General features: G+C 45.7%; 1 protein-coding gene across 1 annotated transcript in view; it reads right to left on the bottom strand.

Moving 5' to 3' along the window:
* Positions 1-730: 730 nt before the first annotated feature.
* The window catches only part of erf (Ets2 repressor factor), a 35296-nt gene continuing 14598 nt past the window's right edge, over positions 731-21428 (bottom strand). Inside the window, exons 2-5 of the mRNA XM_070985051.1 lie at positions 15248-15482; positions 9212-9324; positions 5630-6516; positions 731-5508 (exon numbers count right to left, since the gene is read on the bottom strand). Of these exons, the coding sequence (XP_070841152.1) occupies positions 4867-5508; positions 5630-6516; positions 9212-9324; positions 15248-15482 (1877 nt within the window). The 3' untranslated portion in view covers positions 731-4866. The remainder of the gene's footprint in view (positions 5509-5629; positions 6517-9211; positions 9325-15247; positions 15483-21428) is intronic.

Genomic DNA, 21428 nt, shown 5'->3' with positions numbered 1-21428 from the left:
AAAGGCAAAACAAAAACCTATTTCCCAAAGCCAAAGGTGACATCTTGAAACTGCTTGTTAGTCTGATCAACAGACCAAAACCCTGTCAAGATTCAGTTTATCATATGAAAAACCTCACAGCGTCTTCTCTCAGGAAAACTTCAATGACTGAATGATTATCAAAGCAGCTGAGAACTCGATTAACAGACAGTTTCAGCTCGAGGGCTAATTAGTCCTTATTTGTTACAGCGGACGATTAAATGTCTTCTTAGCTTCACTGATTTCTGTAAATATCTGCTTATTCTGAACCTGATGCAGCAACACGTTTCAAAGACCGGGAAAGATGTGGAACGCTCCAGAAACACCTGTTTGGATCGTTCCACAGGTAAACAGGCTCGTTGGTAACAGGTGAGAGGATCATGATTGGGTATGAAAGGGGCATCCTGGAAAGACTCACTCACAGCAAGGATGGAGCGAGGTTCACCACTTTGTGAACACATGATTGGATGAAGGAGATTCATACATGGACTCAGGAACACGTAGTTGTGAATGACTGAAATCTGTTGTTATTCATGTTTTACAACATTTTTGGAATCATCTTTTCTTGTAATGTGCACCTTAAAATAAAAAAGTAACCAAAACTAAGAGGAGACATGATGAAAGGATTCACATTCTTGTTCTTGGTTTAATCATTTTCTCTCAAATGAAGCTTGAATGAAGCAAACAAAAGAAAGACACAGGATCCGACGTCCATTTTTACCTTTTTTAATGACCCCTGATTATTGTTTAATTACAAATGAAGATGAACAGATAGAAGAGGAACAGAAGTACAGGTGGTTCATCCGTGATAAAAACAAAAAGTCTCCGTCCCTCCTCTGGAGTGACAGCTCACCGTCAAGGTGGACGTGAGAGGAGAGACGGAGGCGACCAGAGCGAGGACAGGGGAGGCATTTCAAATAATACAATGGTTAAACAGTACAAAGCTCTTTTTTCTTACAGGATCCTCCAAAATGGAAAAAATATATATACAGAACATCAAAAAATGAAAAGAACTGTTTCTTCCCCTGCTGTATATCATGTGGGGATTATGTGACCCTCCTCTTGTCCATGGTGACATGGTTAGAAAATCAGCGTGAGTTTAAAAAAAAAACAAAAAAAACAGGACTGCACTGAAGCCAACTAGTTGAAGTTCATGGGAAAGAGTGCAAACTGGAACAAAAACTCACAGAAAACCAGGAATTCATGGAGGAGACCGACCATGGCAAGAGGGTACAAAATAATCAAAACAGTCATGTTAATAATATAATAGTTACAAGAGTAACAGTAATACGTCTGAAAAGATACGAAGAAAATGGTAAGAACAACGTCGGTGACATCGAGGGGTGAAGCTATCAGCCGGCGGGGAACAGTTATTCTGTTGTGTTGTTTTTGAAGCCACGACAGGTAAGGCGGCACAGGTGCGACGGGACAGGCACAGCCGTGTTTGTGTTTGTCTCAACGGGACACCCGCAAACCGCGTCCGTCCTGAAAGTTCACGAAAACGCTTTTTGCTGGCTGACGGGGACGTTTGACCCTTTTAGAAAGAGGAATGATGACGATGTCAATGCGCCAGCTCGGACGGACGGACGAGTTTTTATGAGTGTGTTTCAGATAGACACGAGACCGGAGCTGGTTGGACAATCTGGACGAGAGACTGTCTTTTCTGAGTTTTTTTTGTTTTTTTTTTATGTGTGTGTGTATGGCACAACCATAGAAACCACACATTCCCCACACACACACACACACACACACACAGCAGTGCACGTACACACAGCAGAATGAGCGAGTCAGATTATGGGAAGTCCCTCTCTCTCCACTCTGCTCTGAGGTTTGTGATGCCATTTCCTGTGTGTGTGTGCGTGCACGCGTGCGTGTTTAAGTGTGTCGCAGTGTGTAGTTTCTTTGGTTTGCCGTCTACTCCAGAGACTGCGGGGGCGTCTGATGTCACGTGTGATGTCATGTTTCCCTTTATTGTAGCCACAGTAAAGCCTCACTCTAACCAGGATGGTGTGTGTGTGTGTGTGTGTGTGTGTGTGTGTGTATGGGCAGGGTTCAGACCAGCCCATACACACTTGGTTCACACAAAGCTGCTTGAGTCCACAGTCCACGCTCAAACCAAAGTCCAGTCCTATCAGCAGCTGTGATGTGACACCGAGCTGAAAGCCTGCTGCGCACGTGTCGTCCAATCAGAATCAGCCTGCTCCGAACACGCGAGTCCGTCACCAGCTCCCCGTCACGACCTGCGCCTCCACGCTCTTTAAGCAGACCGGGGTCAAACACTTGCAGGCGGGTGGGCAGGGTTCGCGAATTTAATTTAGATTTCTGTGACCGAGCTCAACCCCGTCCGGCCGCCACTCAACGGATTTTAAAACAAACACGCCCGCTAACAAGGTAAACACGATTGGACCCAGGTCTGATTAAACGTTGCTGCTCGCTCTTCTCGCCTTGTCCCGCCACACCCTCCGTCCCCTGAAAACACAATAACTGAATCTTTTATTTTTACAATATAAATATAAAACTCTGACACCGGTGGCCTTTGTCACTGCAGCTCAACGGTCAAGAGAAGGCAAGGGTGAGAAGGCAAGGCTGAATTATACTGGTAGTAATATGCCCATTAGAATATATACATATCTTTACCATTAAAAATAGTAGGATTTTCCTGATTTGTATCAAATGACCATATTGAAATATAATATTTGAATTCAATATATATTTGAATAAAATATATACGTGTAGATTTACTTATTCTGTATCTCTCTTTTACAAAAGCAGAAGGCATGGTGGTACGGTGTGATAAAACACTTTGCTGGGGGTACTTGATAAAACTCATGTTGGCTTAAAAAAGGCACAATCTGATTTGTGTTTTGTTCGTTAAAATGGGCAAAATGTCTCCTTTCTCTTTAAATGAACAAAGCGTCATAAAAATAAGCTGTTTCTCAATATCTCAGTGGAGGTTTGCCTGAGTTAACCTTGGTGCTCGACATTCATTACACGGCTCCCGTTCTCCTCTAGACTAATCAGCTTCGATCGTCGCTTCTCAAAACATCACATGAACAGATTCGGCTCTTATCTCCGAAATACAGAAAGTCCTCAGAACACTGCAAATGCCCTAAAATACTGTCCATGTCCTCATGAGGCACAAGCATGTGGCACAGTCTTTAAAGAGAAAAACGAAGAAGTGGGGGAATGCAGAAGAGAGCTGTTGATCTGTGTGTTTGAGAGAGAAAACACTACGAATGCCCTCAAACCTCCAAACCCCTCAAAGATTGTGCGAAGTCGGGCAGGGACACGAAAAGCTGAGACACCCGCTGTGTCCTGTTTTTTTTTTTTGTTTTTTTTTTTACACCAGCTTTGGGTCCACACACACGTTCAGAAACAAGCGTGTCTATAATTACAGCCTCGCTGGTAGCTGCTTCCTCATTTCCTCCACAGGGGAGGGGAGAAAGAGCCGGCGCTTCCTTCGGGGACTCAGGCGGGTTTTTCTGTACAGTGGAAACCGAATCCAAACGCCGACCAACAAAGGTCTAATGATGCTGCTCAGAGGTCGAGAGGCCAAAGTCAGTTCATCAACATCCTCCTCTCCTGCTCAGGCTTAGTTTGACTGTCCGCAAAGATGTACAAGTCCACAATCATTCCACGTCTTTATACACTGTAGTGAACGAGCTGAGGCTGGAGAGACCCCTCAGTCTGACCCTGATGCAGTCTCATAGTGTCTGAGTTATTTCCTGGAGAAAGGACTGATTGGAGGGTTCTTTCTAATCACATCTCGAAAAGAAAAAATATCCCTCTTCAGCCTGTAAGATCCATCCGAACTAGGTCTAAGGTTGTTTCTTCTTCTCGCTGGCCTCCAAGGCGTAAACGGCTGAACGGTGACGGGCGCAGACAGAGAGGCACTTCTGTAATCTCTGTCAGCGCTGTTAGAAGTCTTTTTAGTAACATTAGGATCTGTCTGTTACGGTGAGTACGAATGAGGATTAAGGAGAGAGGGGAAGTATGGAGCCAGATGTGGGCGACTCAGGCCGCCGCGGTGCCCGTTCAGGTGATCCGTTTCACCGCACCAGATAAACAAACAGACCATCAGAGGCATCGTCTGGGCACAGGTGTGATGTGAGGTGATCCCTGGCAGACTGATGGCCGAACTGGCATCATGAGGGCGAGGAGGCATTGAATGTGCAACTGATATTAAAGTAGACTTCCTCTCTGTCGGGCAGACGCCAACACACAGACTGAGTTTGGTTATCTCTTAATGTTTAAGTCACAGCAAAAGTGCTCTGCTGTGTTCATGTTCGAGAGGGTACCAGGGGCACAAAGGTGTCCTGCCCTGCAGTACATTAGAGGCTACACAGGTACATCTACGTGTTCATGCTTTAAAGTAGGCCGTAAGGTCCAGCGGCTGCTTGCTGACAGTCCTGAGCATAGGAGGCTGTTCCACAAAAACATGACAAGACCAGAGAGGTGGCTATGACCACACATTAATCCTCATCTTCACCACCTCATGAGCCTGTACATGTATCATCTGTGGGCAAATCTGTTCTGTTTGGGAACTGAAGGAGATGTGGGGCTGTGAGGTCAGTAAAAAGTGCCCAACAGCTACTTTAATCGTTGCACAGAACAGAATTTCCTACATATGATCCACGAACACATTCAGATGCAGAATAAAAGAACATTTCAGTGTGTTTGTGGCCACCTTTCAGTTAGCGCACGGCTGTGTCAAACCAAAACCCGCTGTGCTCACCACTGCTAGCAGCAAACCGCAAGGCCTTATGGTCTACGTGATACTATAAAATTTGATGACGAGACTCTGAGAGGTGTGTGTTGTCTGTCTGTCTGTGTGTGTGCACCTGACGCTCAGCAGCCACTGTTCTCCAGAGACAGCTGTGCTGTAGCTCTCTGCAGCTCTGAGCTCGCTCTGCGCTGGGTGGGAGGCGGTGGCAGCATCAACCCCAGAATAACACCTCCTCCTGCTCTTCCTCCCCCGTTCTCCACCTCCCCCACTCTCCTACCTACGTCCTCCCTCTTCCCCTCCACCTCCTCCTCTCCCTCGGCCCTCACTTTCTTGTCCTCTGCCTCGTCCCTCTCTCCATCTGCCTCCATCTTCTGGTCTTCGCTCCAGCGGCGTTTGAAGCGGAGTTTGAGCGGGATACAGCGTGTGCCTCCGGGGCTGATGGGAGCTGCCTGACCCGGCTCAGTCTTCAGGCCGATCAGGGGGAAGGCCAGGCTGCCGCTACCAATCGGAGGAGTGGCGGGAGTCTTGAAGACCTCCTCATCCTCGTCAGGATCATCATCGGGGTTACTGTGAGGACGGGCGGAGAGGCTGCTCCCATTTCCGTTAGCTTGATGATGGTTGTTGAGCTGATGGTGGTGGTGGCGAGCTGTCGGGGTGAAGATGCCATTTTCCTCATCCTCTTCGTTGTGATTGAGCTCATCTTCCTCGCTGATATCAGTCACCTCCACTTCTTCTTCTGACTCGATGTCTGATATGGGCTCCACCTGGAGAGGAAGAACAACAACATGACATTTCAATTTAAGACTATCTGGTCAAATATTATCACAAGAAGAAGAAGAAGAAGATGAAGTGTGCGTGTGTGCGTGTGTGTGTGTTGGCAGTCACCTTGATCTTAGGAGGCCCTGCACTGGTTATCTGAACAGACCCAGTGAAGGAGGAGGACTGGCTGGAGGAAGAGGAAGCAGCCAATGAGCTCCCTGCCTCCCTCTGCTTGCGCCCGAGTGGAGGCGGCTGCAGCTTGAACTTGAACGGTGACGGGTGCTGCGGCTGCTCCTCCCCGCCTCCTGGCTGCTGGCTGAGTGAATGAGAGAGCGGCAGGGGAGGGGCGTGGAGGTGGTGGGCGGCTGGCTTCTCCAGGGTGGGGCGGTGGGGCTGAGGGATGACGATGTTGGGGTAGTGGAGGAAGGCTCGGGGGCTGAGGTGGTAGTTGTAGACGGACTGGGTGTGGGCCTGCAGGTAGTGCTTCATGTCCTCCGGGTTGAAGGAGAAGTGGGAGCCCATCATGGGAGAGGACAGGGAGGGGGAGGGAGTGTAGGACAGGTGCGGGGTAGGGGTCATGGACAGGGCTGGTGACAGAGTTGGGGCCAGTAGACCTCCGGGGCCAGGCAGAGGGGAGACAGGGAATGGAGACAGAGGCTCTGGGTGGACCCTGGGAGCAGGTCTGGCGAGCCCTGCTGGGTTCGGGGCCCCGCCGTAGACCCTGAAGAGAGACTCATGAGCCAGGCGGGGAGGAAGCAGGCCCCTGAAAGCCCTGTCAGGCCCCACGCCTCTCTCATCGGCCCCCACGGCCTCCTCCAGCTCCGAGTTGGTGGAGGTGCCGTCGCTGCAGTCGCTCACGGAGCCGCGGGCCATGCGGCGAGCCACGCTGCTGAACATGCCCGGGCTGCGCAGCTCCTCGCTGGATGAGAGGACTTCTGACGGCGTGGAGGGGGGGAAACGGAAGTGGGTGCCTCCGGTCGGCACTGGAGGGGCACTCTGAGGGACTCCCCGACCTGCGAGGAAAAGAAGGCGGCGTTAGGAGTTTCAGTCTCTGAGATCTCTGCATCCACCACAATACAAAGGAGGTGCACTGGACGTCATTCAAAGTCATGGAAACGTACATTACATACGACGTTATCCATAGAACAGTGTCAGAGCCGTTTTTACAGGTGAATGTGGGTCTAATGAAAACAGCTGACTGTGTGTTTGTAGATCATTTAAAGAAAGGAAAATCCCATTAACATCCAACAAAAGTGCATGGCCACACACAGTGATAACTTTCATTTTGTCAACAATTTTTGGACGAACCAGCCCTTTAAACAGAAGAGAAAGGGGAAAGTAACTAATGAGAGTAGGTCACATGTCTCCCATAACTCCAACTATTTTACCCAGAGGGTCACAGGCACACAGAAAGAAAACACTGGGTTACACAAAGCCACAAATTCCCTTCTTTCAACCCCTCCTCCCTCTCTCTCTCCTGCCAGGGAGACTGTGGCACTGCAATAAATTCTTGGCATCCGTGCACGTGCCAGAATTAAATATTGGAAAAGTCGCTCTTACTGCCATCACAAACATGGGTTGGGTTCCTCTGTTTTTTCCAGTGCCGCCGAGTGTGTGTGTGGGTCGCTCTCTGTTTAAAAAGCCCAGATCTCACAGCCATGTGTGTCAGAGACGACGAGGAGAAAAACCGTGTGTGTGTTTATCCAGTGTGTATGTTTGTGAGCGTCTGTGCTTGCAGATCAATCCAGATTGACGTGGGCATGTGTGTGTGCGTGTGTGTGTGTGTGTGTGTGTGTGTGTGTGTGTGTGTGTGTGTAAAACCATCGTATGAAACCATCATATCACAACATATCAGTGTGTGGGCCACATCACACGGAGGCTATAATTAAAGTTTCGTGCTGCACTTATGTCACCCAGTATCCAACGCTCCATATGGGCTGTGTTTACACTGGGTGGCCGAGACCAGAACGAGAGACGACTTCAGAGGAGGGAGGAGAGGGATAAACTGGGACGTGGCACACTGATGTCTTAGAACACACACACGCACACACACAGTAACCAGGCAGACACACACACACACACTACACCCAAATGATTTGTACTTGTACCAGAACGGCATTGCATTGAGATTTTCTTTGCAAAAACAAGGGTGGAAATACTTGACGTGATGATGATTCGATTACATTAAATGCGGTGTTTAGATTGCGACCAGGGCTGCCCCGCAAAACTGCCCCAAGTCTTCACCGATAAGATTTATCTTCGGAGAGTAAATTGCTAAGTCTCCCACCGCACGGACTGGAAAATCTCTCAGACAATAACATCAGAATGTCTCAGTTATATACAGTGTGTGGATCTTTTCTCAAATGCAGTGGATTGTGCTCTCTGACTCTCAATCAGAGCAGAATATCAGATCATGACCGGCTCGCTCTAATGCTACATAAAGTAAGTGCAGTGCATCTAAAAGAGGAGCACCTAAACCAGTTGTGTTAAGCGCTTATTCTTGCTGATATAACTTCACAGGTACCTTTTTCTTACAGCTGCACACTCAAGGACCTCAAATTCAGACATTTGAAGGCCAAGAACTTTTTGTCTGTCCTAGAGCTTAGACTCCTTGAAAAGGGTCCTTGCAATCAAGTGTGATTTCATTCTTCTCACTGAGAATAACCACAAATCTCAGTCGCCAAAGGTTGTCTTTCAATTATTGTCATTCCGTAATTTCAAAAAGAAAAAGCCCTGGTGGTTAAGTGTTTGTTTAACACAGCGACTCAAACCCTGGAAGTTATAAAAGAGAGATCTTAAATGAGACGTCTACTCTTCATCGTCATTGTCTGATCAGCGTTTCCCGAGGTTGACTGCTCTCAGGTGGTGTTTGCTTACCCAGCTGGATACTTAGTCTACCACCACACCAAATCCCATTGTCAAATTTAACACTTTAAAGTTTCTTTTACATACCAATGCAGACTCTCAGAGGAATATCTATCAGTAACTTTTCTAAATCCACATGAACCAGTCTTCGCTTCAGCATAAATCCGATCCCCCACACAGCAGTTTCTTTGGTTTTAAAGTGAGTTCACCTGCTGCTTCCATTATTTCTTTCTTCTAAAGCAAAGATGAAGAACACCAGGAGCAACAGCTGAGTTTTTATTAAACAAAATTAGGACTGGTGCGTAAACTGCCAAACTAATCACAGCATGGTGCACAAGGCCAAACTGTCTCCTGTTATCATCTGATTGGCTGCTGACAAGCAACGTAGCATTTAAAAAGGCAGCAAGGTATTTTAAGCAAAGTGCTCACACCATATGAAACACACCGGGGCTGTATGACATCACTTCCAGCAAATTTCACAGAGAACGATGAGGGAGAAGCATCGTCACTGATCTGTTTTAAATGAATATTCTCTGGTCTAGTCTAGCTAAAAACACAGAATCCATCAGCACGTTAACGTGTCGTTCACTGCTGGGACTGTTTTAACCAGTACACACAACATTATCTTCACTTCGCCTTTCCCTCCTCTGCTCTGCATGTGTGGTGGGGCTAAAGCTGCCCCTGGTGAAGCTCACGGTGGAGGACATGAACGATCGTGTGAAGTTTTAGCAGCGGTGCTCATGATGCTGCAGCAGCACTGCTCTGCTGACGCTTCACACCACCTGAGGGTGCGCTGACCACAACTTTTAAAGATTTAGGACATGAATGTGAGCGTGTGCGTACCAGAGCCCATGTCGATGAAAGGGTAGTTGACCAGGACTAGTTTGTTGAAGTTGAACTTGTAGGTGAACCTCTTCCCTTTGGTCTTGTGGAGGATCCTCTTGTTGTAGTAGTATCTGAAGAGAGAAGGATGAAGATCACACCATCAGAAACACGAATGAAAACTTTTTGGCTACATTTTGTTTTAGCCACGTAGCCAGCGGTTATTCACCGTGCTAACAAACTGAATTAACTCTGTGTTAAGTCGGACACTTAGGAATCTAGCTGAGTTGAACCACAGCGTTCAGGGTCACTCGTCATCACCAGCCAATTAAATCTGCACTTTGTTTCCCCATCAGTGAGAAGTAATTACAGAACACGAACAGTTTTGCACAGCAGTGAAAATGGATGAAAAGATATGAAGAGTCATTATAAGAATGAACAAAAAGAACATGTGGACGGGTCATCAGTTAGCTCTGAACTCTGAGGCTGGGTTGAAACAAGAAAAAAAGATTCACATAAGATGTGTGAATATTATCCTCCACAACTCTGAAATGACCCACAAAAACAGCTTTTCATAATAATGTTATTAACTAGCGGGACACCTGGACAGTGTACATCACGCACATACCAGAATAATCTTGTCATTCATCTTTATTTTATTGAACCAATCATTGTTTTGAACTGGGAATCAGTTCTGAATTGAATCTAACGCAGAGGATCTGAGTGGAAATGAATTGTGAGACTGCCAAATGTTCCCACTCCAACTGAACTCACTGAGATTTTCATATTCAATGTTCCTGAACTGGTGTTTGCTAGTTGGCTACAGTACATCAAAAGATACAAGACATTTTAATATTACAGGAGACTGAAGCCAAACATCAGAAACCACAAAGTCACTGTACAAAGCGCTACCTGCATGCTAATTCTACATTTGCACATAATTAAACAAGCTGCTCACAATGTGAGCACACGGCTCGATGCAAACTCACTGAGGAAGTGAGACAGCCGCTCTGATTTAGTCTTACCCAGGCGGCTCCATTAATAAGAGTGCATTAGTCATCGTCAGTACACAGTGCGATGTAGAGGAGTGAATAGCGAGCTGCTGACAGCTCATCTAAAAGATAAAATGGCTCCTTGTGACTCACCGATAGCCTCAGGACAAAACCACATTCATATTTCTTTACATAAAAATTTCTAAACGGTGTCTCATTCAGTTCAGAGTGGCCACTTCATTCTGGGAAATGTAATATGTTATTGATCATTTTCCAGTAGGATCGAGCAGACGGGAGCTCAGCGGCCAAAAATTGTACATAAAAATACAGATTTGCTTGAATATGAAGTTGTAAACATGGCTCTTGCAGTCAGTGAGTTATAATAAAGCTGCTCGCCAGCAGCAGAGAGTAATAAATGTAAAATCATATAACTGTAACTTCCATCCATGCAACACGACCACACAGACAACATGACATAACACACATAAACGTGGTTAATCATTACTAATGTACAGTAATAAAACGCAATTACAAACAGAGAATTACGTATCTGTGAGGTGATTAATGTCCATACAAACACAACAACCCAACAATGAAATCACACTTTTTCTCCGAGTGGGATGAAACTAATTCTAGGAAGAATCTGCAAAACGAGATGTAAATAAGAGTCCCACAGTAGAGTAAAATATTGCTTTCCTAAAATCAGTCACACTCGTAGCGACAGTCAAAAAACCGTGGATATAATATTGGTCGTAATGACGAGGCCGTGCCCAGCTGCATGCCTGCTTCAGTGTGATCAGAGTATGAGTCACAGGAGTTTTGGTACAACAGAACAAAGCAGGAGAGGATTGTGTGAACCAGGAACTCGTCCAGCCCCTCAATGACTCAATAAGTCAAGGGCCTCTTCTGATAGAGCCGGCTACAACGCGCACCCACGCTATCGCATATCAAACGTGCACGTGCGCACACACACCTACACAAACATACAATGCATGCAGAAAACATGCGCAAGTAATGATAAATCTACAGAGCTTAGACGAAACGGCCAGTGTTCACACAGAGTGGCTTTCAGTAATTTAAATAAACTCAAATGTACAGGGGGTGACAGCGGTGGAGAGGGTCCTCTAATCAGTAAGAAAGTTAAGTAAACGTACAATATCATATATCAATACCCCATTAAAAGGGAAACGTCCTGCATTTAGAGCGTGTGAACTTCGTCATCTAATAAGGTCGGAGTATTTAAATGTTTGAGATGCTTTAAGTGCTACACACACTAATTATCGACGTTAAATCTCTGCCAATGCTCGATCTCTGGGCTTATCGGCTTTTACATTTAAAGTCTCATTTTGCAAAGTAAGATTAACTTGTCACCTGAGGACAATGGCTTTGACAGAGCGCTACTTCCCTCTGAAATATGGCTGACGTGACGGCTGAAGGTAAAAACTCGAGCACATGGCAGGTCTTTAAATTTGTGCTTCGGTACTTGAGAACTTTGTAAAGGTGGAAATTACCAAGTACATTCAAGCAGGCACACAGGCAAAACATGAGGAGTGAGTTCAAAACTATCTACACTGCTGGAGGTACACAGCAGCATTTGTGTGCCATCAAAGCTGCAGGGACATAATGTTCACAGACGTGTGGATAGATGGACGGCACTTTAAACGAGTTGGGGAAGAGACCAGGCGCATGAACGTGAAAGGAACGAACACACACACCGAACGAGCATGGAGTCAATATGGGACAGCCGGTCTCACACAGTGGGCCCAGGCAAGCTGCAGGCCTCCTGCTCTTTGAACCTCCTTCAAATAAACTAGAAAGGACTTTGACTGTATAGACTCAACCTCTATGTATTGGACACACACGTAGACACACACACGTCTCTAAACACATGAGCTGTACATGCATGAGCGAAGACACACGCGTGTACTAACGCACGCTCGCTTCAAAGACGCAGAGAATCATCAATCAGCGGCCTCACATGTGACAGAGAACTTTGTTCCAGAGACTTCAGGATTAATTAAGAGCGCCCCCATTCATATAAAAGGTTTACAAACCACAGAAAAGACATCACAACAAAGTCTGGCTCCAGCTGCTCCTTCATGCAACATGCTAAGTGAGACCAGAGAGAAAGTGACTGCTCCTGCATCAAATTGACTGTTTATTTACCGTCAAACCTCGGCGGCCTTGACTCGCTCTCGAGGATACGAGACGTTGAGCGTCCATGTTTAATTTGGAGATCTAAGCTTTCGCTCTGTTTCTGCAGCGTGTTAGTCACAAGTTTGACATGTTTCAAATAACTGAGTCACGCCAAGGACTCCAGGATCTTCCACCAGCGGCAGCAAAGAAAACCTGAAATATGGAGATTTAAAAGACACTTTTGATTAAATGTTACTTCAGTTAAAAGTAAATTCGTCCCAGTTATCGCAGAAAGACTCTCACCAGTCTGTGTTTTACTTAAGAAACGCTTCTATTGATTGGTATAAAATGTGCGTTCAGTGTTAGGACTCTGGAAAGGGTGTGTTAACGGGTGGAACTGCATGGCTGAATGAAAGGTTGATGGAATGAAAATGAAATAAATCACCCTCTCATCATCCCTAAGCAGCCTCAGCAAGATGCCCTCTGCACACTTCATCTGTCTCCTTATGTAACAATGTTTATCTGTATTTTCCCTGTTAAATGACCTAAAAAAACAAATAAATAATACCGCAAAATCAATGTGTTACATCAGCATCATGCATTAACCCTTTAAACTCACGATCACACTCTGATCAAGGAATAGGTGTTAAAATAAATTCCTGTGCGAGTTCAGAAAAGGTTGGGTGTCTTTAAATATGCAGTTACATGAGGCGAAGATAAAAAAAGGTTTAAGCAACAAACAAGGCACAGATGGGCTGGAGGAGGGCTGACATATAACAAGGTGTAAAGTGTATGTGTGTGTGCGCTTGTGTGTGTGTGGTGATGATGCAGTGTAACTAGTCATCACCATGGCAAACTATAACCCACACCAACCTACAACACAGGAGGCGACACTGATGAGTAGCAGCGTGTGTGATTATGGGAGAACAGACTGGCAGCTAAATAAAACTCTGCAGCATCCCACATGTGCTCCGTGGAGGGTGAAGGTGTGCGTTTCTAAATCTGCCGTCACCCTCAAGTTTCAGCACGCGGCGCGATGCACATTCACCCAAAACGCCAATTTTTTTTTTTGTTGTTGTCGTCTCACACATCTGACGCGGTTGTAATTAAGCTCAAACGTACCCCGGAGCTAGTTAGATAACGTGTCTGAGAAACGAGGGATAAAAATAAGAGACGTGAGCTCTAACTTGAATGTCATCAACGTTTCACACTAACGAGGGAAGTGAGGCTGAAGTGGCTCAAAAAGGTCCCTGTGAATAATAACTGAATGAAGAGCAGAAGCTTGAAAAGAAGATAAACATAATAAACCGCATCTATAATCTGTTGGTCTCTTAGCTCAGCAGAACTTCAATAAGGAAAACGGGTCATGGCAAAGAAATAAGATTGAAAGCTCATCACCACTTTTCTCCTTCTTATATTCTTCTTCTAATTTTGAAAAGCCATCGTAGCTTGTTTTTACACCTTGTGAAGTTCAGGCTCCAATAATCTGAAAAAGAAATGCTGATCCACTTCTGGTGAGTGTGAACGATGTGTGGACGGAAACACTGTGTGTACGGCTGTAATGTTATCTTACCGCTAACAAATTGGATTTATTTTAAGATCAATCTTGTATGCTTCACTGAGTTTTTCGCAGTTCACCCAGAGTTCAAAACCACGACTCCAGTTCCTGAAACTTGAGACGGACTCGTCTGGGGGTTTTTATTGCCATTATCTGACTCCTGTGGTGGTGACACCTCCCACGAACACATGACCTAAATGTGAAGCTGAATATTAGCATCAGTCCAGAGGAGCTTTACTAAGGATGGGTAACATCTTTCAGACTGGGACCAGCTACTTTCTGTCCACTTTGCATATTCATCAATGTTAGCAACTTCAACTTTGAGTTACACTCAACTCGCTTCAATCACAAACCTGAAACGTTACTGCAGGGTGAAATTTGTATTGGATTTACTTTTCAGAGGGTGGAGGAATAAAATAACTTAGAGAGCCTCTTCGCCTCATTCTAGGCGGGCTGGATCCAGACACAGCTCCGGGCACAGACCTGGACCGGTACCTGCAGGCGGCGACATTGGCCAGCCTGCCAGGCCACTCAGAGGACCTGCAGTCTCCATCTTCCCTGTTGAGTCTCCTCTCTGCAGCCCTGCCACCGCAGAAACCAAACGGTCCTGGCTGCATCTATTGTGTTTCCAAGCTTGGTGTGTGTGTGTGGGGGGGGGGGGGCAGGCCACCCTGCGGACACCCAGCCCGTCCACTGTGTATAACCCAGAGAAAGTCCAGCAGCGAAGAGCGGCTCTGGAGGAGGAGTGACCCCAAGAGGAGCAGCGGGCAGGAGCAACGGCGATGGCCGAAGAAGTCGCTGTGTTTACTGGGGAAACTAAAGCTCAAAATCTGCCGCATCAGCAGCGCCGCCGGCTGTTTGTTTTATAAACCAAACGCAAGAAAAACACAGACACAACCAGAGCCACACATAATACATCCTCTATGCTTCACTCAAACTGTTTACTCATCGTGCGTCAGAATTAGCGTCTCCCATTACTCGACGCTCCGATAAACAAGGCCGGTCTGTTGTGCTGGCTCTCAGCATACGACGGTCTCATGTGCAAAAATCATAACGCGGAATGAATTGTTCCTCGTGTGCATGAAATAGAATTACAAGCACTCGATGTAGAAAACGTGGCCTTGATATGTTTTTTCTCTCTGTGGCCTTCAGAAGGCCATACAGACTGACCGTCACTGACGGACAATGCTGGGTGAATGGACGGTTTTGGCTGTTTGGCAGTTTTCCTGTGACACATGCAGGGTTTCAGTGAACTTCAGCTTTCAGATGTAAATGTCTTTGTACAATATATGTATATATAATGTGTGTATAATCTGGACTTGACTTGAAGAAGGTGTCATTTTTCCCATCTTTCACCCACTCCAGTCTCACCTTAGCGCTCGGCTGAGCTTGTCGTAGTTCATCTGCGGTTTACACTTCCTGGCTCCCCACAAGCGGGCCACTTCGTCTGGGTCCTTGATGACAAACTCTCCATAGTCTCCCTGCCAGGCGATGACATCGTGGTACTCCTCTTTCCTCAGCAGCTCCAGGATGAAGTGCCACAGCTGTATCTGTCTGGAGCCCGGGCTCGACTCGGGCTTATAGGCCCAATCCGGGAAGGCGAACCCTGGAGAGAAGAGAGAAGAGGGGTGATCAGCTGGGTGAACACGCACGGAGGCAAATTTGAAGACACAACAAGAAAAATCTGGATTTACTCCAGCTCTTCAGCCCACACTAGTGTCGTGTTTGTCTCAAGAATTTGGTGCACTACATGTTATAAACCATTTTCCTCTTCTGAAGTTGTTCATTGTAATTTGACTGTCGCTGTTTTGGTACCAGGGTCAACAACACAAAAGGTGAAAAATGCTTGTGCTTCCAGCTAATAATAATCAGCACTTTATACTATGTGAACAATTTCTTTGTACTCAAAGACATATTGCATCTTGCAAAAAAAAAAAAGCAGTCAACTGGCATCCATTTTTTGTGTTGGAAGGTTGGTTTTTGTCTCCCTGGAGATAAACATAAGGCAAAAAAAAATGTGTGGAAACAGGGTCCAATTTTTCAAAGACAAAGGAGAATTTAGTTAAAAAGAACAGACAACACAAAAGGAAAACAGAGAAACAGCCTGACTTAGCAGGGAGAGGCATATGTGAGAGGATGGACGTGAGACTATTGGGAATCACAGAATCAAGGATGAAACTCTGAAGCGTGTACGTCCACATCCGGAAGACCTTTTGGTCTATAGTTTTAGTGCAAAGTGGATCCAGAGCCTCCAGGAAAGCGGGTCACGAGCATTTCGGCTAAATCTGTTCCCACAGACAGCAGTCAAATCAAAGCTCCACTGTTATCACCATCAAAGCTGGAAAATCAGCACTGTTTTAACAGATTAACAGGCCTTGAGATACGTGCAGACAAAATATAAGCTATGGTTTTATAACTACTATCAGAACATACACCAACACAAGCACACACACACACTATTATCCAACAGTTAAAAGTATAGGCTTCGAGTTGTAAAGCAGTGGGTGGCAGTAAAAGACTCAACAGCACTTCAACACAAGGCCAGGCTGAAAGGCTGAATAGCAAAGGCATAGTGACACACAAAACACACACTCTCGCGTGCACACACACACACACACACACACACACCTCATTAAGACCAGATGTGCCTTGGCAATCAGGCTCAGAAAGCTGAGGGTGGGAAACATATGGCCACAATATAACAACGCTGAATTTTGTGTATGTGTTTTATGTAACTGTAAAGAAACACACTATCCTAAATACCAAGGTTACAATCAGTTTCCCACACTCTGCAAACTCTGTCATATCTGCACAGCAGTGACAGTGAACTGTTAACAATGATACGCGTGAGTCTGACAGACTGTAACACTGCCGTGGCCTATTGACCCCAGCTGCAATGACGGCACACAATGCAAGGAAAGCTGCACCATGCTGTCAGCGATCAGATCCCAAAACGCCATCTAATGCATCTGCGTACAGGCTCACTGATCTGACATATGAAACGGGGGAATTATTTCATTTTTTCAGCACTTTATTGCCTTGTCAACATTTGATAGAAAACCGCCTTGGGGCAGCTCCATAAAAGCAGACAACACACGAAAACAACCGTACAAAGAACAAAAGAACAGATGAAAAACCGATAGCACAACATAAAAACTGAAAAAAGAGGGTTGTAAAAGTTGTAAAAGGGCTGAAAAAAGAAGACACACCTGGCAACTAAATCCCAAAGGTAAAGTAAAAAGTAGATATGGTGCCCAGATGGTAATTAACTCAATTATGACTTTTCCATTTACACAATACATACTCTCACTGTCTGCACTGTGTGCTTATTGGGATTAAACTCATTTAAGAATAGGTAGGGAAAGCTAAAGTAAACTAAACCAAAATGGCAGGTGTCAGTTTATAAAAAATCATACGCTGTACCTGATATTTACTTTCCAACGCAGGGTGTTTTTACAACTTTTTTTTTTTTTTTAGCCAGAAGCAACACAACTGCCACCAGGTCAACGGTGTTCATAGCTGCTTTGAATGCTCGGTGACTCCTTCACAGTGGGAGCAACAGCTGGTGGAAACGGATCCTAGCTGTCTTTTTGTGAAGGTGAGTAGATGACAAACTCCACAGTGAGTCACGGCATACCTAACTACATGGATGGTGCCTTCTCCGAAAAGAAAAGAAAAGTCACTGAACTGTTATGAGCTGCATTTACAAACAGCCAAGCTGCTGGTTTCAATCACGATGTGTTGGTATGTTCAATCAAATCCTACTCACAGCCTGCCTGGATAACACGTGCTTTCCTTTATCTAGATGCAGATCGCGCTTTAATAGCAGGTGTAAGCCGAGTCAAAGAGAGTCATGGAAAAAGACGGTGAAACCAAAGTCCGATATCAGGTGTGCAAAGTGCAGCTACGTGTCTGCAAACATCATTAATCTATAGAGGAAGAGGAAGCAGTGGCAGATGTAATAGAAATACTGACAGTAAGTTGGAAAATCTTATCACAACAAATGACAATTTGTACATTAAGACCTATAAGAGTGCCACTCATACGGAAACAGCCACAAAAATGTACTTTCCTATGTAACACAGTGTTTGCACTGCAGCGCTGCCACACTAGAAAAACATGCCAAGTACAACTCAAGTGACTGCAGGCGGATATCTGAGTGGTTTTTGTCAGAGCTGCACCAAATAGTTCAAAGTTTCTAACCTTCATTCATAAAGTCGATCATAAGATTGTGGTGTTTTTCAACCTCAGCTCCATCCGCTGCCATACCTTCAAAACATCTCCGCTCTGCAGAGGCGTTCATCTTTGCCTGTCTGTGCACAAGCGGATAGTGACATTTTTTAATTCAAAGTGAGGTTTTCTGATTCGCTCGAAGACCTCAACACAAGTTTCGAATGTACAGCAGTCATGTTTGCAGAGCATGACAATCTGTCCGTGTTGTCAGAGGAGTTTAAAGTTAGCAAGCAGCCTAACTCCAAGTATTGCACAGACACATCGCCTCTGACATCGCTGCGAGCTCCCCTGCGATCAACATCTGGCTGAACAATGGAGAAACACGCGAGTTGAGCAACTGCAATCTGCTTCTCCCTTTAGGATAGAATTAAGAGATTCAAGCTGTGACGTTTTACTGTCCAACAGACACCAACTTTTGCAAGAATTCCAGCTGAGCCGAGTTGCATCCTTTCTTTCCTCAACTTTCATTCCATTTTTCACAATTCTCCGATGAAAAACACTGATGCTTTCATTCACTGATCACTTGCAATTCATGGTAATATTTTAGAGATACATACAAATATCCAAAAAGCCTGGAGCAGGAGGCACTTTCTGATGTTAGGTCTGATTGACCCAACTCTTCATATGAGGGAATTAAGTAACTAAAATTGTGATTGCCAATGCATTTTCTAAACAAAAAGTGTGTGTGTCTTTCGATGAGCTACAATGGAGAAATTATGCTCGTCTGCACACTGAGATATCTGTGCATCTGAAATCGAAGTGACAAAGGCGACCATTAAGGAGTGGCGTGCCTCTTTGTGTTAAATATATCTGCTGCGTATTTTAAGATCTTCTGCGACCGCAGGAATTTATCAGAAACAGACTTTACACTGACAATCAGAAAACAGAAAAAAGAAAGCGGTGTGCAATGCTCACTCTCCAGATCTGCAAATATGGCGTCTCTTTCACAACCAAGCGCTTCTCAACACACTCATAAAATCTTACAAAAGTCATATTAAGGAACAAAAAAAGAAGATATCCTGAAAAACAGACCAGTTCCTGATGACTAATAAACCACATGCTGCTATCTGATCTCCTATGGCGCTCCGGGAGTGAGCCAGAAGACAGACAAGCTGCCTGTGGTAGTTGATAATAGCCATCTGAAGGCAGATTACTAATGGGGTACAAGCATATGATTCATAGAGCAGACAGGAAGGCTCTTGTCAGCGGGGACAGGTTAGGCGTTGTGACACAGACACACCACGCTGCTGTATGATGGGGTGCAGAGAAACACTCGTGTGCACATGTACACTCACAGCGGGAGCGGATTAAATCAAAGTGGGCGAGCTAATATCTCACACACGAAGCACACAGACGCACAACACAGGTTAGCGGGGAGAGTTAAGTGGGTTCATGCGTGGGTGCGCAGAGCACACAGACAAAGAACACAGGAATAGCAACCATGCCCACTGCATGTGTGTGTGTGTGTGTGTGTGTGTGTGTGTGTGTGTGTGTGTGTGTGTGTGTGTGTGTGTGTGTGTGTGTGTGTGTGCGCTGCAGATGTCCCTGCTGACTCATAGCTTGTTCGTTCACTGTTCGGCTTTCACAGATTCCGCCTTTCTCCCCCTCAACACCGCTGCCGTCTCTTTCTGTCTTCCTTTCCTTTCTCTTTCATTCTGTCCCTCCCTTGCTCAGCCTCTCCTAAGACACACTGTCTCTTAGCAACAAAAGCTTTTAGCTCTAAAAATACATGGAGGAGTCACGACAGACGACAAAATGTGATTCAATTACAGAAAGTTGCCAAAAGACTTTTGGTTTTGGGCACAGGTCAAGAGCTACAGCGTAAGGGTGTGATCCGTCTGGGGCTGCCTGACCAGCAGAGACCTCTCGCTGCAGCGTCAGATGTGCTGCCACAGTGTTTGCAGCGGAAACGTTGCCCCGTCGTGTAAGCGCTGGAGGAGCAGGTTTTCACCACCACTCGCATCAGCCTGAGCCTGAAAGCTCACTCACAGTCATGGTCTTCTGAAATTATTCACACGTTGATAGCAAGAGAAACAGATAGGGACAATCAGACGGCACAGCTGACGGCGTGGCACTGTGACAGATGCACAGCCGACGGTCCAGTTGGAGGTGCATCTGCTACAGCTGGCGGTTAATGTAATGTGAGTAAAAACAGGGATTAACAGAGAGGAGGAGGCTGAGACGGAAAGCAAGAGAGGGCGGGAGCGGGACAAGGACGGCAAAAGAGCAGTCAGACTGAACAAACTTTGCTGCTGCATACAAACTATCATAACTTGAAGAAACCTACAGTGTTTGGCAATCGCAGGCCTGAGGCGAAGAGGAAGGGAAACCAGTCTAGCTAAGCCTAAATTTCATATATGTTTACACTGCAAGCAGCTCACTGCCTATGGACAATTTCTGACACATAAGGCAGAAGCTCTCCTGCAGCAAAGATGTTTTTTTACATGAAATCTGTAGATCTTATGGGTTTCTGTAGCTACTTGCTTCTACACATTATAGAGGTGTAGCGTTATGTGTATTCACGTACACGATGCCCTGCAAGCCAAAGGATTACTGTCAAATCTGTCTATGACCATGTACTTGCACATGTAAGATTTACCTGTGAATGTTTTGGCAGTCCACCAGCTGTTTTCAAGAAAAAATGATTCAGAGTCAACATGATGCAAACATGTAAAAGTGGCAGCGCTTCAGCAGACTGCAGTTACATCAAATCGGTCTATAGCACAAGAGGTGTGGATTCACAGCTACTAGTCAGGGAAAACTGACAAAAGTAGATAAATGAACACAAAGCCCTTTGTGTTATCTGGCAAGCTCTACTCCAGACAGGAAGAATTTTTGATTGTCAGGCAGAGGTGAAACACACCATTTCAGGCCTCATTGGATTCTATATATAGCAAAGTACAGGGTAGAAAAACTCATTTACTATTAGCCTGCAGTCCCAAGCCACCTGTGTTGTCCTTTCCAAGAGAAACATAGGATCTGGGCAGCCGCAGCCAGTGGGAGAGGGGGTTTAACACGCAGGTCTGCTTTTCTTAGGGACTCTGACGTCACCACAGTTGGAATAGTGCTCATAATAACCGATAGCCATCATTGGGGTATTGTCCAGAACGCCTGCAGCCGCTGAGACTAAACACGAATGGCCTCCTTTTCTACGTCTCTTGCTCTCCTCACAGCAAGTTTCTTTAACACACTGTTCCATCTATCCATCTATCCCCCCGTTTATTTTTCCCTCCCTTCCTCCCATTCTTTGGTGGCTCCATATTTAGCCATTGGAAAGGTCGGTGTGTGTCTGTCTGCAGGGTAATGATTCAGGGGCATG

This window comes from Chaetodon trifascialis, chromosome 17 (assembly GCF_039877785.1).
Source record: "Chaetodon trifascialis isolate fChaTrf1 chromosome 17, fChaTrf1.hap1, whole genome shotgun sequence".
NCBI classification, from domain to species: Eukaryota; Metazoa; Chordata; class Actinopteri; order Chaetodontiformes; family Chaetodontidae; genus Chaetodon; species Chaetodon trifascialis.
The sequence above is the reverse complement of the archived record's forward strand: the minus strand, read 5'-3'. Positions and strand labels throughout refer to the sequence as shown.